Genomic DNA, 16,627 nt, shown 5'->3' on the forward strand with positions numbered 1-16,627 from the left:
AGTTTGAAGGTTTCCCCTGGACCACCTGTGACCAGCTCTGTTAATTGAGAATTAGCACTCAATCAGCCAACCAATTAGAAGCCAGCATCACCCAATAAACCTGACTGCTTGTGACAGCTGGAAACCAGACACTGGTCTCACCTTCCCTGACTGCAGAATTAACTAAGACAAAAGCTTTCGGCCCCACATCAGCACAGATTTGCTTGTTATCCTTCCTCCTGACTCCAGTATTATTTTATATCACTGAGAAACAGCAGGTAGTCTGTGATATGGCTTTCATAATGCACAGAATACTGTTATAAACAGACATATGCAGGCACGCACACAGTTAAATATATACAGCAGACATAAAGGGCACACATTTAGCTCTAAGTAATGACCTAGTTGTCTGGGATGTGAAATGTTAGCTGTAGCAGAGTCTTTATTGGGCAGGGAGAGATAACCCCTCTGGCCATATACAACTATGTGTGCTTATTTGTGTGTGTTGCTGTATGTGTCTGTGTCTGTGTGTGTGTTCTTCTGGAGGGTTTTGGGGGGACAGAAATTACAGCAAGAAAGAGACAGAGGGATAGAGATAGAGAAATAAGGAGCCTTTGGGGCTCCTTTTCCAGTGCTGGTCTGGTTTCTGCACCCTGCAGCAATTTAAGTGCAGTTTCTTTTACTCCCTATTCATTCTCTGCACTCTGACACTGTGCACATACACAAAGGCTTATCCTGGCATGCACATGGACCTATTAATGTCATGGCTGACATACTTAATTCTGTGATTCAGCAAAATACAGTGATTCAAGAATCAAGACTGCCTGTGGAAGTAGAGAGTGAGTACCGCTGCATGCACAGCCTGCTAAGCTAGCAGCTTTTAGATTGCTAGTGCACTGAAAGACACAATCTCACACTTGAGTAACTTTGGTGTGACCCCTGGGGCACAGTGGTGAGGCATATTATTTTCTATACATTGGTGTTGTATCTACAGAGCGACAGTGTGTTTCTCAAATCCATTAGGTCTCTCTGGCTTTGTCAAGAGACAGGGACCATTGAATGGGAGTTGATCTCCAGACCCAGGCTGTCAGATGCAGCTGTTAGATGCAGACAAAGGAATGCTGGTTTTCTTTTTTGATCTCAGAAAAAAAAAAAAAACCCACTGATTCAAAGCTCTTTGCACTCTCTCTTTTTTTTCATAGATCAAAGTTTTGCTGTCATGCAATATTAACACAATGATTTAGTATGTGTTTCCTCACCAACATGTGTGATAGTGTACCTTTAGCTGAGGCCAGTCCTCCTGTTTTTACTTCAGTAATATGGAGCTGCTGCACCCCATCTTCATCTGTAACTGCCACAGAAAAACCTACACACATAAATAATCATACACAAAAAGAGTTTCAGTCATTCATTATTTAATCCTCTGAAACATCTCAATTTGACAGTGTGCACAGCATAACGAAAAAGCTATTAGATCCACTTTAGACAAAATGCACTAACACTAACTTAAGTCAGTAACAAAGCATGGCTCAATGAAACACATTACACAATCAATTTAATATAGAATTTAAGAGTATGACAGGAACTTAGCCTATCTAGTTCAGAAAGGTTTGTCGTCAGAGACAAGCATACCATATCCGATGGTGCTGGACTCAGCTTTGTCAAGCTGGATCACCTCAGTAGCTTTGGGGCAAATCTCAATCTCTTTATAAAGCTGAAAACATACACACACACGCACATACATACACACAAGGTTTAGAGTAACTGCAAAAATATGGATGGTGTTTTTCGATGCAGAAGGACAAAGTCATGTTATTTCTCTCAGTAAAGAATGGATAGATTCATGTACTGTATTAGTCAGCCTCCTTAACAGAGCACTTGCATGTGAAGGTTGTGGGATCAAAATCCAGGTCATGTCTGTAAAGTGAATGGGTGCACAGACAAGGGTTTGATCTCACAGCGGGGGAGAATATAGACACAGCTGTGTGCACGAAGCCAAGAAGCCAAAACAAGAAGAGAAGTCTGCAGTGTGTAATGTGCTTCCACTGTTGAGAAATAATAACGTAATATCTTAGACTAAGGATGAAAGAGGGTGAAATGAGCCAGTGATCAAAGCAGGATATAATAGAGCTCTTGAGGAAAAGAACAAGTATTATAATGACTGTGCTTTGACACAGAATTCAGTGTATCACCTACAAAGCACCATCTCAGAGAGAATTCATTTTGGGGTTTGCAGTAGCTGAATAATACAGAAGTGAGGTCTTTTTGAAAAGGAGTGATTGCTGACTGTGTACACAGACACAAACACGGTTCTGCACACAATGCAGTCAGAATACTATTTTGCATAATTTATAACATATACCATGGTGCTTATTTTTAATTTTGTATGCATTCCAAATCTAATCTACATTCAAGTCATAAAGCATGCACAAGCTTGCATTAATACCTGCCAGAGATAAAATAAAAATGATTTAATAATACGGTGAAGACCACAAAATCCAAATGGGACATTGTGCCTCATCTGAAATTGCAATAAAACATTTGTGACAATCTAGACTCCAAAACTGGGATGTTCTCTCCATTACATTTCAAGCTAATTTCACAGTACTTCCTCACCAGTTCAGAGATGTCTTCTTCAAGTTTGGGAACATAGAGGAGCATCTGGTTGTCAGCACATACTTTTAAACGCAGGTAGTGACTGGATGGGTCGATTTTATGGTTCTGTAGATAACAAGACAGGAGGACACTAAGTGAAAAATACACATGTAAATTAAGCACATGTTAAGCATTCTTCTCACTCTAAACCAGGGGTGGCCAATTCCAGTCCTTGAGGGCCGCTGTCCTGCTTGTTTTCCAGCTATCCCTGCCTGACTTGTTGCTGATTACCTGGCTCAGGTGTGTTCAGTTAGTCAGAAGCTGGAAGATACCATCTTGGATTAAAGTGGCGTGAGGAAAGATAAAGTGAATTGGTATCTTCCACAGGGGACAGTGGCCCTCGAGGACTGGAATTGGCCACCCCTGCTCTAAACACTGTTATTAAATTCTAACCTAGTGTGGATTCTCAATGTGAGTCTCCAGTAATAATGTTTGTACTGCTATCAATAATGGCCCACCTTGCAAACAGCGCTCAGGACTTTCAGCGCTGTCTCACCAGGCTGTATGACAGCCAAGACAGGCTGGTTGTTGGGCAGACACACCCAGGACGGAGTCAAGTAGTCAGGAACCCAGATGTCGCTGTCTACGTTCTGCTGAGGCAGACTTTTCACAGACCCTTCTCTCTGAAAATGCAGCACACACATACACAGAGAAGGTTTATGCATCATTAAGTAGCCTTGGTGTTCAGGGGAAAGCAAACCATGATAAATATAATGTTCTCAAGAAAACCTTTCAGGGCTGGTTGAGGTTCTGCTAAGGGAAGCAATGAGGTCCAGAAAAAAAAAATCTGTTAAGCACAACGTAGACAGCTAAAATCATTGAGTAATCCTCCTAATTCATCATTATTTCTGTTCTTGCTCACAAAATAAACCTGATTTGCTTGATTAGTGTAAAATGATGGAAACTAGTGGTGACCCGAAAGCAGCAGGAGATCTGATTACAAAATCTAATTTGTTTGTGTTGATGAGAGCCTCATGATACATTTGTCTCCAAGTGGATATGTGTTACAGACGTGTGTGCGCTTGAATCTTTGTGTGTTGGTGTGTGTGCATAGTCTGTAACATTTAAGCCCATCAGTCTGACCTCTGACAATCTGGCAGGCATGTCAGCCTCTCTCATCTCATGCTCATCTCTTTTTATTTGACCTCACTCTGCCACTGATACCTTATCACTTTCTATCAAGTAACAGCATGCACATTTTTTTTCATTCCTCCACTGCACCCCCCACTAATCACTGCCGCTCCTTCTGGTGCCCCTTCACCTCCATCTGAACATCAATCCATTATCTCTGTCTCTAATTTTCATTCATGCCATACAATCTGCTGACAGTTAACAATCTGTGCTTGTGTGTGGTTATATGTGTGGGCTAGAGAGAAAGTGAAAGAGAGAAGGAAACAGAGGGGGTAAACTATATGTAAAAGTACATTTTTGCATGCACAGACAAACACATGTTCATAGGCAAAAACAGAATATAAACATACATTTTCTGAGACAGACAACAGACCTGGGGGTCTATAACTAGTACCACCCCCAACTCCCTAAACTCCTCAGCCCTGCTCAGCACCATCTGGCTCCCCTCCTGGCCTATCTAGGATGCCAGTGCTGGGGGGCGGGGGTCTTTATTTTTGCCATTAATAGGATTCCCCAGAATAAACAGAGAATTAAAACGGGAACAAGGCCAATAGATGCAAGCATTTGGAAGTAATCTTGCTAGAAATGTTCAGCGAAACCATTTTTGTTACTGATATAGTATTTCCATTTCAGGTGTTTTGCTCTCTACAGTATGCATTACTTTACATTAACTCCATACTCATCCAGCTGAAGCTATGTGTGGGTGGAGGAAAATCTGTCTCCAATGGTGCCACTGGGGACCTCCACAGTCAGAGTGGCTTAGTACTGGAAAGTTGGCTGAGTACAAACAGAGGCCTGTGTTCGCTCTTCCTTCATCTCTGCTGACTTCTACGTGGTTGCATAAAATATTAAGCTAACACGCCTGTCCCTGCACAACTCCTAAGTGACTAGACATTTTTCCTCACAGTTCATATAAATGTATTATTTACCAGTGCTACTGAAAACCTACGTTCCTAAGATAACTTAAATAATCTAGTTTTCATTTCATTCATATTATTCATTATTTTCAGCTGTCTAAAATGTGGTCATTAGGGCAGATGTGTGAAACTGCCAGGTCCTTTGGAGGTAAATGTCTATATAAGTTGTTGAAACAATAGAAAGCTAATGATCTGAACACATATAAGATCAAATTTGTCTCGACGGAATCAACTGGCAGAAAAATCCTTCATGTCGGTAGGCTATGATGCTGATAAAAACTACCTGAAATAAAAAGAAGAAATGGGACTCTCTCAAAACTGATCTGAAAATGGCTTTTGACAAACTAAAGGAGAATACAGTAAGAATAATGTCAGTACCACAAAAAAGACAAAAGCAACTCCAAGTTGGCTCTACAGAAACGTGTGAAGCAAATCATCTATCAGACAAAAGAAGTGGAACAGCTACATTATCTGCCACAAACAAACTTTAGAATCATCTGGTTCTGCAGCTTTTAAAGTTTTATAAGTCTGGAAATGTCTCCAGCCATGCCTCACTAAGGAGAGAAGTGGATGGCTGAAAATATTAAAGCAGGAGCTTGAAAATGATCCAGAAGTGCTCTCTGTTGCAGAAAGGTATAGGGAGTTTGTGCTTCTCCCACATAACTGCCCCAAATGACAAACCAGAGCACCAAATAAATGGAAAATCTAGCAGTGGTCCTGGCCTTGGGGTCTTGAAAGCCTGTAACACATTATACAAGTACAAAGGTTCATCAAATGCCCCAGTGATTTTTATGTAGCTTATGAGAAAGGAAAACAATGACAAGGAACTAGCCTGCAGCTCCATGAGCTCTGGTGCTCTGTAGTAGATCCCAAATTAAGGAAGTAAGGAGGAGCTTAATGTTTAGCATTAAAAGGATTATTACTGTATTTGTCATCCTGGTTTGGCTGCCAGACAGGCAAAGACCACAATGGAAACAGTTAAGTGTAAGCCCACTTTAACTTACACTAACCATTAGGTACAGTGGTGTGAAAAAGTGTTTGCCCCCTTACTGATTTCTTATCTTTTTGCATGTTTGTCACACTGTAATGTTTCAGATCGTCAAACAAATTTATATATTAGTCAAAGATAACACAAGTAAACACATCATGCAGTTTTTAAATGAAGGTTTTTATTATTAAGGGAAAACAAAATCCAAAACTATAGAGCCCTGTGTGAACAAGTGTTTGCCCCCCTGTCAAAACACTGGTTTATCGCACCTGAGTTCAATTTCTCTTGCCACACCTGTTCGCAATCAAGAAATCACTTAAATAGGACCTGCCTGACAAAGTGAAGTAGACCAAAAGATCCTCAAAAGCTAGACATCATGCCGAGATCCAAAGAAATTCAAAAACAAATGAGAAAGAGAATAATGGAGCTCTATCAGTCCGGAAAAGGTTATAAAGCCATTTCTAAAGCTTTGGGACTGCAGCGAACCACAGTGAGAGCCATTATCCACAAATGGCGAAAACATGGAACAGTGGAGAACCTTCCCAGGAGTGGCCAGCCGACCAAAATTACCCCAAGAGCGCAGCGACAACTCATCCAAGAGGTCACAAAAGACCCCACAACAACATCCAAAGAACTGCAGGCCTCACTTGCCTCAGTTAAGCTGAGTGTTCATGACTCCACCATAAGAAAGAGACTGGGCAAAAATGGTTTGCATGGCAGAGTTCCAAGACGAAAACCACTGCTGAGCAAAAAGAACATAAAGGCTCGTCTCAGTTTTGCCAGAAAACATCTTGATGATCCCCAAGACTTTTGGGATAATACTCTGTGGACAGACGAGACAAAAGTTGAACTTTTTGGAAGGTGTGTGTCCCATTATGTGTGGCGTAAAAGTAACACCGCATTTCAGAAAAAGAACATCATACCAACAGTAAAATATGGTGGTGGTAGTGGGATGGTCTGGGGCTGTTTTGCTGCTTCAGGCCCTGGAAGACTTGCTGTGATAAATGGAACCATGAATCTGCAGTCCCCAAGCTTTAGAAATGGCTTTATAACCTTTTCCGGACTGATAGAGCTCCATTATTCTCTTTCTCATTTGTTTTTGAATTTCTTTGGATCTCGGCATGATGTCTAGCTTTTGAGGATCTTTTGGTCTACTTCACTTTGTCAGGCAGGTCCTATTTAAGTGATTTCTTGATTGCGAACAGGTGTGGCAAGAGAAATTGAACTCAGGTGCGATAAACCAGTGTTTTGACAGGGGGGCAAACACTTGTTCACACAGGGCTCTATAGTTTTGGATTTTGTTTTCCCTTAATAATAAAAACCTTCATTTAAAAACTGCATGATGTGTTTACTTGTGTTATCTTTGACTAATATATAAATTTGTTTGACGATCTGAAACATTACAGTGTGACAAACATGCAAAAAGATAAGAAATCAGTAAGGGGGCAAACACTTTTTCACACCACTGTATGTATTTTAATATAAAAAAAAAGACAAAGAGAAACCTTCTTGAGATGTTCATGGGCCTAATTCAAGGGACTAGAAGTAAAAAGTTAAGGTGCAATCAACTGTCAGTAGCAATGTTCCCCAAATTTCAAGTATAACTTTTTAATTGAATTTGTCTTGATACAATTCTATTGTGGTCCTTAATAGAAAATGAACATTTTTCTATGTTGGTACATTTGTCTAGTAAAGATGGCTGAGCACTATCTTACAGATTTCTCACTGACGGAGTCTTCAAAAGTGCGCTCCAAGGGCTTTCTCACTGGCTCCATCCCATCGACGAACACCTGCAACCACAAAGAGAACCACACGTCAAAGCTGCAGCCAAATAAATCACAGACAGTACAGAGCAGTTATGTAATTATTATGACAACAACTAAAAGGAACTCTCAGCACCACTCAATATTTATCCATCTTTCAATCTTGCATTATGAGTTTTGCTGATCACTTGCATCATTGCATTTAAGTCAACATCTAGATAAAATGGTGCTTAGTAGTCAACTTGGGTCATCGCCAAAATGCAGTTTCAAACTAATTCCAAATGTTCAATACATTATTTCTTCACACTCTTACTATCTTATAGATTTACCACTTAAAACACCAAAAACTATGAAGTCAGTGAAAAGCTTAGTATGCATGGGTTACTACTGAGACCTGTTTAATGGAGGGATGTCCCTTGGTCTTCCTTTTAGAGGTGGTGTCCAGCCCCCAGAGGGAAGAGAAGCGGCTCTGTCGTTTACTCAGGGTGCGAGGCATGGCCTGGTTCGGGCTCCTGATGCTGCTTTGTGTACGAGCCGACACCTGTGACAGTGACCATTACAAAATATATGAATGGAATGGAAAGGGAAATGAAACCTTAATTTCATAGTCTGATGACAATGTACCCACATTAGACAAATTAATCAACATGCTAATGTATACAGTAAACAGTATATGAGGAGTTCACATTGTTCATATATTGTACATTAAAAGAAAATGGTTTTCCCTGTGCTTTTATGTTTTTCCTGTAAGGATTCAACAAGTCTTTATCCACTTACATTGCACTTATCCATATCTATTACTAAGCTTTACTTATTTTACAAGCATATTAAGAAAAGATACCATGTTATTCATCCCATATTACTGGCTACCAACAAACGGGTTCAGAGTAAATGCAGTATTTATTAAATATTTGAAAGACGTTAATACAAAAAAGGTCTCAAGTATATTTACTCCATGTATATATGCAATATGTACATAACTGCTCAAGAAAGAGGCTGCTGGCAAGGAAAGCGGCGGAGCAGCTAGATGAAGGGAGAAATCATACCACTGACCAATGCGTTGAATACAGTATGTACTGTCTCTGTACATACTAGCACATATTGTAGTGCTGGTATGTGCTTACTGGTCTCCTCACCAGTCATTACTCATGAGATACACACACACATCAAACCTGAAAGGTCAATTTGTCATCAAGATTCTTCTTATAGAAGCTGTGAGAGGTCGTTTTTTTTGTCCCATTTTAGTACAATGTCTCTTTTTGTTATAGATGATAACAACCCTGACGAATACCTAAATTACAATAGAAAATAAAGGAATAAAAAAATTTGACATGTTCCCTTGTCAAAGTAAAAACAGGGCTGCAATAGAAGATAGTAAACATTTGCTAAAGGGAAGATGAACTGGGTAATTTTGATGGTTTTGTATTTCATCATTTATTAAGTTCTGTTTCTAATTCAGTTAATGTATTTCATTTTCATTTAATTTGTTAATAGATAGAGAGATAGATAGATAAATAGAGAAAGAGAGAGAGATAAAAACATAAAATATATGTACTTTGCATATTGCAAATACATGACTTTTCAAAAATGTGTTCATTATTAGCAGTATTTGACTAATCAATTAATAAAATGTAAAATCTGGGAGAAAAGGGGGAAAGAATAAGGGATAATTAAGCAGAATGAACAGAGACGGGGTGAGAAAGAGAGAAGGAAAGGGTAAAAAAAAAGAAACAAGGGGAACAATAATGTGGAGAGAGAAACTGAGGGAGACAGACAGACAAAGGAAGTGAGGGTGTAGGCAGTAGGAGGAAGGGAATGGATGGTGGGGGGCTACAGAGCAAAGAGTGTTAAGCCTATTTGTGGGAAAGTGCCTCAGGGATGGTAACTTACTAGCAGAGTTCATATTGATCCACCAATCACTAAAAAAAACACAATAATCCTCTGACGTCAGCCGTGTACTGTGTTTGCAAATTCCAGTGGCCTGTTGTATGAAACTGGGTTACAGTGATATACAGATGACCTCGTGGCGCAACGGTAGCGCATCTGACCCCAGATCAAAAGGTTGCGTGTTCAAATCACGTCGAGGTCATTGACCGTATTTTGCGCACCATAAGGCGCACCAGATTATAAGGCGCAGTCTCAATTACGGGGTCTATTTCTGTACTTAACCCATACATAAGGCGCATGCTAAAACGTAACCAAGAACAACAGTGAAAGCCGACTTCTCATGCCCCGTGGTGCGTATTGATACCGTGCTGGTCCCCTTTTTCTCCACAGTATGGTGCACGGGGATGTCAAAAGTGAGGGGGACCTCGTCCATGTTGGTGATGTGGTCGGGCTGGATCTTTTTGTTGGTAATCTTGTCACAACATTTTTACAAATTTTGGAACTCAGTGCACACGCACCGGATTATTAGGCGCACGGCCGATTTTTGAGAAAATTTAAGGCTTTTAGGTGCGCCTTATAGTGCGGAAAATACGGTACTCAATTAATCTGAGTTTGACTCTTAACTTTAATCACAATTATCGGGTGGCTCTGGTTCAGGTAGAGCCATCGTAATGCCTGCAGTCCGCATGTCTCTGGGCAAGAACTGCAAGTTGCCCCACCATCGGTGTGTGTGAGCTGGCGCTACAGATGGCTGTCTCAGTTCTGTACCAAAGACGAATTCCTTGTGTGCATAACATGCTTGGCCAAATGAAGTGATTATTGTTTCTTTTTCTCTGCTCTGCTTGGCATTTCCCGGGTGATACTTGACGGAGAATACATGTTACACACAGCAGCATGTAGGTCATTCCATCTGTAGTTGTGTTTCATTCTGTACATTTCATTCTGTGCTCAAAGTGACAACATGAGCTCCCTGCAGAGCAGTGAGCTAATGACTTGGGTTTTAGCCACAGGCTAAAGCAGCCAAGCATCGGCAGACATGAACAGATTGGCAGAATGCCTTATTTCAGTTTTGTCTCAGGTTTTCAGGACAGTGTGTGAAGACAGTGTTCTGAATGAAGACAGTGTATAGATGGTGTGCACCTAACCTTTGTATACAGTATACTGTAGGTACCTTACAAGGAGTAAAATACCCATGAACTGTAAGGTTAAAAGAGACAATAATAGGCCAAAGATACAGCCAGTGTCAGTAGGAGTAAAGGTAAAGGTAGTAGCTTAAAATGTAATACCTGAACCTGGGACCTGTCACCATTCAATACAAGAACACTTGGTACAGCTACTTCAAGACAACTGTAGAGGATTACTATAATGCTAAAATTTTGCGTTCCCTTTTCTGCTTGCTACATGCCTAATCATTTGTTTTAACCTAAAACTATATGCGGTGTCTATTAGTCTGCACATTTGTCTTTCAGTAGGTGTATGTGAATAGATACTCACTCCAACTGCCAGATAAACACACCCACTCTCCAAGCTGGGCTGGTACTGAGGGTCAGCAGTTGGGAACCTCTCACGCAATAGTAGTGGAATGTGTAGAGACATGTGGTCTCTACACAGTTTTGAGTTTTGAGTTTTGGATTAAGGATTAGTTTTAAAAGTAAAATGTCAGCGAGTAGTGGAAACAGTTGGAATACAGACATGGGTACTAAAAAAAGTGTGTGCATGGGCTTTTGTAAACATACCAGTGCATGGAAGGAAGAAACAGAGAAGATGCCCAGTCGCCCCATGACCAGCTTGGTGGGTCGGGAAGCAAAGCCCAGCAGGCGTTTGGGGTTGGGGGGCTCACCACCCTGTAGACTGGCCAGGTAGCACCGACAGCGGAATAGATCCATCTGGAACCGCTCCAAATTTTGCTCCCACAAGAAGATCTAAAAGAGGCAAATATAAAAACAGTGAAAAGGATATTTAACATAAACAAACTTAATAAATCCAGGTTTATCTGTGGAATGGCTACCAAGAAACGCCACAACGGAATAAAGAGAATTAAAAACAAACTGTGCATAAACAATCATTCTGTGTCAGATGGTTATTCGGTCATTTCAGGAAGCGTGAGATGTAGGAGTGCTGAAGCCCCTGTGGAGATGTATGACTCACCAGCACAACCCCCACCAGTTGCCGACCTGCTGTGCTATGTGCAATGTATCACGGGGTGGATTGTGGGAGGTGGAATACAGGGACACACACTCACAGTGAAACACAATCTAGGCTTAATTTGCATTGTTCCTGCTTTCACCTATTTGTTTCAGGGCTTAATCTTAAATTAATGCAACTGCTGATTCACTGAATCTTTAACTCAACATAGATCCCAGGCCCGTATTTTTACGTCAACTCGTTTTGTAGATGTGGTCCCTGATAATTATCTTGAAAGAAGTCAATGATAAAATAAGTTTGAGGCTTTGATCCTACAACAGGCAATCCCAGAGTTGGCTCAGAAATGGGAAGTCTTCTGCGCGACCGAGATGAACCACCTCCAGGCGCTTCTTATGTAATATTTGTTTTGTTGACTGACAATCAACCGAATGTTGCACACATATAAAGACACTGAGGCCTGCTCACACATGGAGGCCCATTGTTGGTGAATGCATTCTTGAGCTCCCTTGCGATGTTTATTGCTGCTTTAACATTCAGCAGCAACTCCAGACACGCAAGGAGTAAGACAAAAGCTATATACCATGTCCCATTCAAAGTGAACAAACTTTGAATGGAACAGCTTGGAAATATTGGCTGTGACTTGTTTCAAAACAGCAATTAAATATGGAAGCATTAGCAGCAGATTTCAGTTGCACCTGTGTGTGCTGCATGTGTTTGAACATGTGCTGTGAATATTCTGCGTTCTGTTGCGCATGCATGTGTTCATAAATGAACACCAGTCAGGGTATTTGAAAACATCTGTCATTGGAAGCACTCCTTAAGAACATTTTGTATGGATTACGCCATGCAGTAAATATGATTTATTGAAAGCCTTGGTGCAGTTCAAAGGTTCACTGATGTGCATATATCAATTCAGGTGGAAGACACTCAGTAGGGTGCTCAACACATGAAACACATGAGATTACAAAACCAGTGCAAATCAGCATCGGCTTTTCTGATTCTGATGGCCATAAAGTTAAAAAACTTGAAGAACAATCATCTTTATTTGGCCAAGTATGTTACACACAAAGAATTTATTTCCAGTACAGAACCGAGGGAACCATCTGTGGCGCCAACTCAACTGATGACTCTGAACATCAGGGGCAACTTGGGGGTTCAGTGTCTTGGCAAAGGACACGTGGACTGCAGGCACTGAGATTCGAACCCCCAACCCTCTGGTTGGGCGACGACTGCTCTACCCACTGAACCACAGTCACCCCCAATAAACAAATAAATAAATAAATAAAGGATATAAATAAAGGAATAAAGGATCTCCAAGGCTTCCTCTTGTATCTGTTAGGCATTCCTCTATAATTTTGTATGTACAATTATTTTAGGTGCAACTTTAATCAAATTGACTGTTTTCATTGGATCTTGACATACAACTCAGTTCCCCATTTTCCATCTTCCATCCTTCAACACCACTGCTCACTCGCCTCCATACCTGGTCCAATATGGTTTTCCTCTTCTTGGCATCAGTGACAGTGGACAGTTGCATCTCTCCCATCTTCTTCATCTTCTCATCCATGTCGATCTTCTGCTCCAGCTTGTGGATCTCACTTCGCAGCAGTCGCACCGTGTCCTCCCTGTGGTGCTGCCGAGCAAGAGCAGAGGCACATGCAGAATGGATCGCAGTGATCCAGTTCTCCAGTTCTGTCTGGCCTGATGTCTGGCAGCAGAGGAAAAAAGGAAAAAAAAATTTGGTAACATCCTTGAACAACTGAAGAACATAAGAAAGCAAAACAAAATTAAGACATTGACAGCTAAAGTAATTGACATTAGTCTGACTGTTAGCCTCTGACAGAGGGTGGTCACTGTAATCTCATCATTACTCTATTACTTATCTTCCCTTTTGCTTAGCAAATGTCACTGTGGACAGCTGCCGTGAATATAAATGACGCATTTTAATATTACACAATGGTTGCCGTGGTGGATCACTGTCACAGTATGACAGTGTGGCCTTTAAACATGTCAGACATTAAACAAACACATGGACTCAGGGCTGGCTTATCTCCCACACATGGCTAAATGTCATGTACTTGTGTGACACACACACAAACAGGCACATACACTTTTGATAGTCTGTGAAATAAAGTGTGGGCCCACATTATATTTTTGACAATAAAATATTACTATTCTTTCAGCTTTAACTGGTTGCTTGAGTAAAATACTTGTCATTGACCTCTGCTTTGAAAGGAACATACAGTAAGTGTTATGTCACATGGAGGTTTCAAATTCCAGTGTCTCTCCCACCTGGAAGAGGAAGGCATCTCCCACTGAGTTGCTGAGACAGAAGACAAAATCTTTCTTGGGATGTTCAGGTACGGCCTGGACAATGCTGTTCTCTACCCACAGCGCATGTTTGGGAACGCTGTTATGGTCGATAACTGAACGACCATCTGACTCATACAGGAAAAGGGTGCATCCTTGAAGAAAAGACAAATGGGGATCATTTTTTTACCAATGTCACATTATATTTAGCCTGTTACATTATTTTATTGAAATTTTTAGAGCACTGCATTACATTGTTATCCAAATCTAGAGTGAAAAAAAGTGTATTTACCATTTATCATTTATTTAACATTGGTATTTAGCAGTACTATAACACAGCTTTGGCCTACATTGTTAGATAGTGATGCTAACATGTAACATGAGGTCAGGAGGAATACTACTGTCAGATGTATTTATTTTAGGTGGATAGATCTAAGGAGAGGCAGCAGGCAAGAATGCAGCTGCAGATGCTTTATCTTATGCATTTCAGGAGGATGAGATTGGATTAGACATGGACGCCACCATAAAATTAAATTGTGATGAGGCCAAAAAAAAGAAATGTGATGCTACACAGAAGAGGGTAAGAGAGGACAACGGAGCTGAAAACCAAGGGCAGGGGCTGGTGTGATCACAGTCTAAGAGGAGAGAGTGATTAAACAGGTTTGGGTTATGTTAAGAAGGGTATCTCAGTGTGATGTTGTATGATTTTATTTAAAATAAAAGGTGTAGTCTTTTTTGCTGATACTTGGATCAATTAATAATTATGGGTAAATAATTAAAAACATTCATTGGTGGATTTGTAGTGACTGTGCTCAACTGAGAGCCCATGATGGCATCAGGGTTAAAGGTGCACACCAGGTAACCACAAAGTCCAAGTGTAGAAGCTAGATGGAGACCTGCAGCCTTCTGCCAACAATTCCTGTCACTCTTATTTGAAAACGATCAAATACAAATTAAAGCCAAAACAAATATCAGGAGTGGATTAAAGAGGTTTTGGACTGCACTGAGCTGGAGAAAATAAGATACTTCCTAAAAGGCTCCCAGAAAACATTTGATAAAATTGGATACCCTTTTTAATAAATCATCAACAATCTCTGTTACTGATACCTTATATATAAGAGGGTCAATATAAATCACAGCCATCCTCAGTCATTCATTGTAGTAATGTTTGGTTTCTCCCCTCCTTTTCCTTTCTTTTCTTGTGTGCTCTTTTTTTACTCCTCAACCTCCCTTTTTCTTTGTGTACATGTCTTTCCCGAGAGATGGGAGGGTAAGGGGATGATGGGCTGGTGGAAGGTGGAATGATAATTTGGGAGTCTTTGGGACTGTTCAATATGTTTTAGGTTGTGGCGTGTTGAAAACTTTGTAAACCACTAAATAAAAGTTAGGGGGAAAAAACATAAAAGTGTGAGTGTATGCAACACCTTTCAGAGAAACCCAGTAGTGTTTCCACTTCCGTCTTGTTGCTGTTTCCACCTTCTTGTTTTTCTTATGGACCAAGAAGTTCTTCACAGCCAGAGCCCCTGCTTTCCTGACTGTACCTTGTGCATAGCCAATCAGAGCGTCTGAAGGATACACACTACTGATTGTGCCGCTACTCTGCTCATCACTCACAGCAGAGCCCACCTCCTCCGTGCAGTCCCGACCCCGATGCGTCTGACAAAAGAGTGATAAAGGGATGGAGAGATCAGAAGCATGAAGAATCTGTCACACATGCCTGTAATTCAAGGAAATGCACATACACATACAAAAAGTAACTAACCCAGGCTTGATTGTCCAGCTCCTTCCGGAAGTTCTCATACACTCCTCCCCTGCCTTCTTCACCACCTCTTCCTTCTGGTCCTCCTGCACTGCTGCTCCCGCTGTCACTGCCATTGAAAACACTGCTCTCAGTAGCTGAGTACATGGAGAAAGAGGCCGACATGGCCTTACAGCGCCGTGACAGCAGCTCTCCATCGCCATCCATCTCAGCAGCGACACCATCAATACCACTGTCACTATACTCGCTTCCTTCACCCAAAACTCCAGAGATATCCTGTTAGCCAAAAATACAGGGTAGAAACAGAACTGATTTATTAATGGAATATACAAACAAACAATGGGGTGATACAATACTATACAGACAAAATGTTGAAACTACAATCCACACATATAAACATAACAATGTAGAGTGAAAATTGTGTGAACACAAGGTCATTTCTCTCACACAAGGAGTTTCTGGGTTTGTGTTTTTGTGTTTATGTATGTGGGTGGGTGCATTAGTGTAGAAAACTATTCGCTATGAGGGGTTCTCCGTGCTTTCACACTTTTCCAGCACCATTCCGAGTCTGCCTCAGTTTTGTTTGTTTGTTTGTTTTACTATGTTGTCAACATTGAAGTGACATTTCTTTCTCTTTTATCCTTTGAGTGAATTTGCATTTGTAAGATTGCAAGAAAAGCTTCTAAATTGTACACCAAATGCCACTATGTGTTTATTTATAGACATCAGGGTGATGTGTGTGTGGTTAGAGAATGAAGTGTAAATGATATACTTTAAGAAACCAGACCAGCACTGTACAAGTACAGTGACACCCACAGCAACTTTCTATCTGACTCCCTGTAATCCCATTCCTCACTGCACAAATATATAATGCACATCTACATATAACATACACACACCAAACTGCAGGGTATACACACACGGGAAATGTTAATTTCTGGGGTGACTGGTGTCCTCTGTCATGTCTGTGAACTACTGGTAAACAAAGTGCTCTATCATTCTACTGTATGATTAGGGATGCATGTTTAAGGAAGGAGACAGATGAGACAGAATACCAGAGCAAAACAGAGAAAGAAGACTTTTAACTTCAGTA

At 40.8% G+C, this 16,627-nt stretch overlaps 1 protein-coding gene and 1 non-coding gene across 7 annotated transcripts in view; one reads left to right on the top strand and one right to left on the bottom strand.

Moving 5' to 3' along the window:
• LOC109959263 (T-lymphoma invasion and metastasis-inducing protein 1-like) overlaps positions 1–16,627 on the bottom strand; it is a 54,812-nt gene that overhangs the window by 17,711 nt on the left and 20,474 nt on the right. For all 6 annotated transcript variants that reach the window (XM_020598488.1, XM_020598487.1, XM_020598491.1 and 3 more), the window contains exons 5-15: positions 15,538–15,810; positions 15,200–15,431; positions 13,758–13,930; positions 12,949–13,173; positions 11,057–11,242; positions 7,828–7,974; positions 7,386–7,460; positions 3,093–3,257; positions 2,596–2,700; positions 1,612–1,693; positions 1,259–1,345 (exon numbers count right to left, since the gene is read on the bottom strand). In XM_020598488.1, the coding sequence (XP_020454144.1) occupies positions 1,259–1,345; positions 1,612–1,693; positions 2,596–2,700; positions 3,093–3,257; positions 7,386–7,460; positions 7,828–7,974; positions 11,057–11,242; positions 12,949–13,173; positions 13,758–13,930; positions 15,200–15,431; positions 15,538–15,810 (1,750 nt within the window). The remainder of the gene's footprint in view (positions 1–1,258; positions 1,346–1,611; positions 1,694–2,595; positions 2,701–3,092; positions 3,258–7,385; positions 7,461–7,827; positions 7,975–11,056; positions 11,243–12,948; positions 13,174–13,757; positions 13,931–15,199; positions 15,432–15,537; positions 15,811–16,627) is intronic.
• trnaw-cca (transfer RNA tryptophan (anticodon CCA)) lies at positions 9,451–9,522 on the top strand. Its single transcript has one exon. It is a non-coding gene; the product is annotated as a tRNA-Trp (tRNA).

Source organism: Monopterus albus, unplaced genomic scaffold (assembly GCF_001952655.1).
Source record: "Monopterus albus unplaced genomic scaffold, M_albus_1.0 scaffold38.1, whole genome shotgun sequence".
Classification (NCBI taxonomy): Eukaryota; Metazoa; Chordata; class Actinopteri; order Synbranchiformes; family Synbranchidae; genus Monopterus; species Monopterus albus.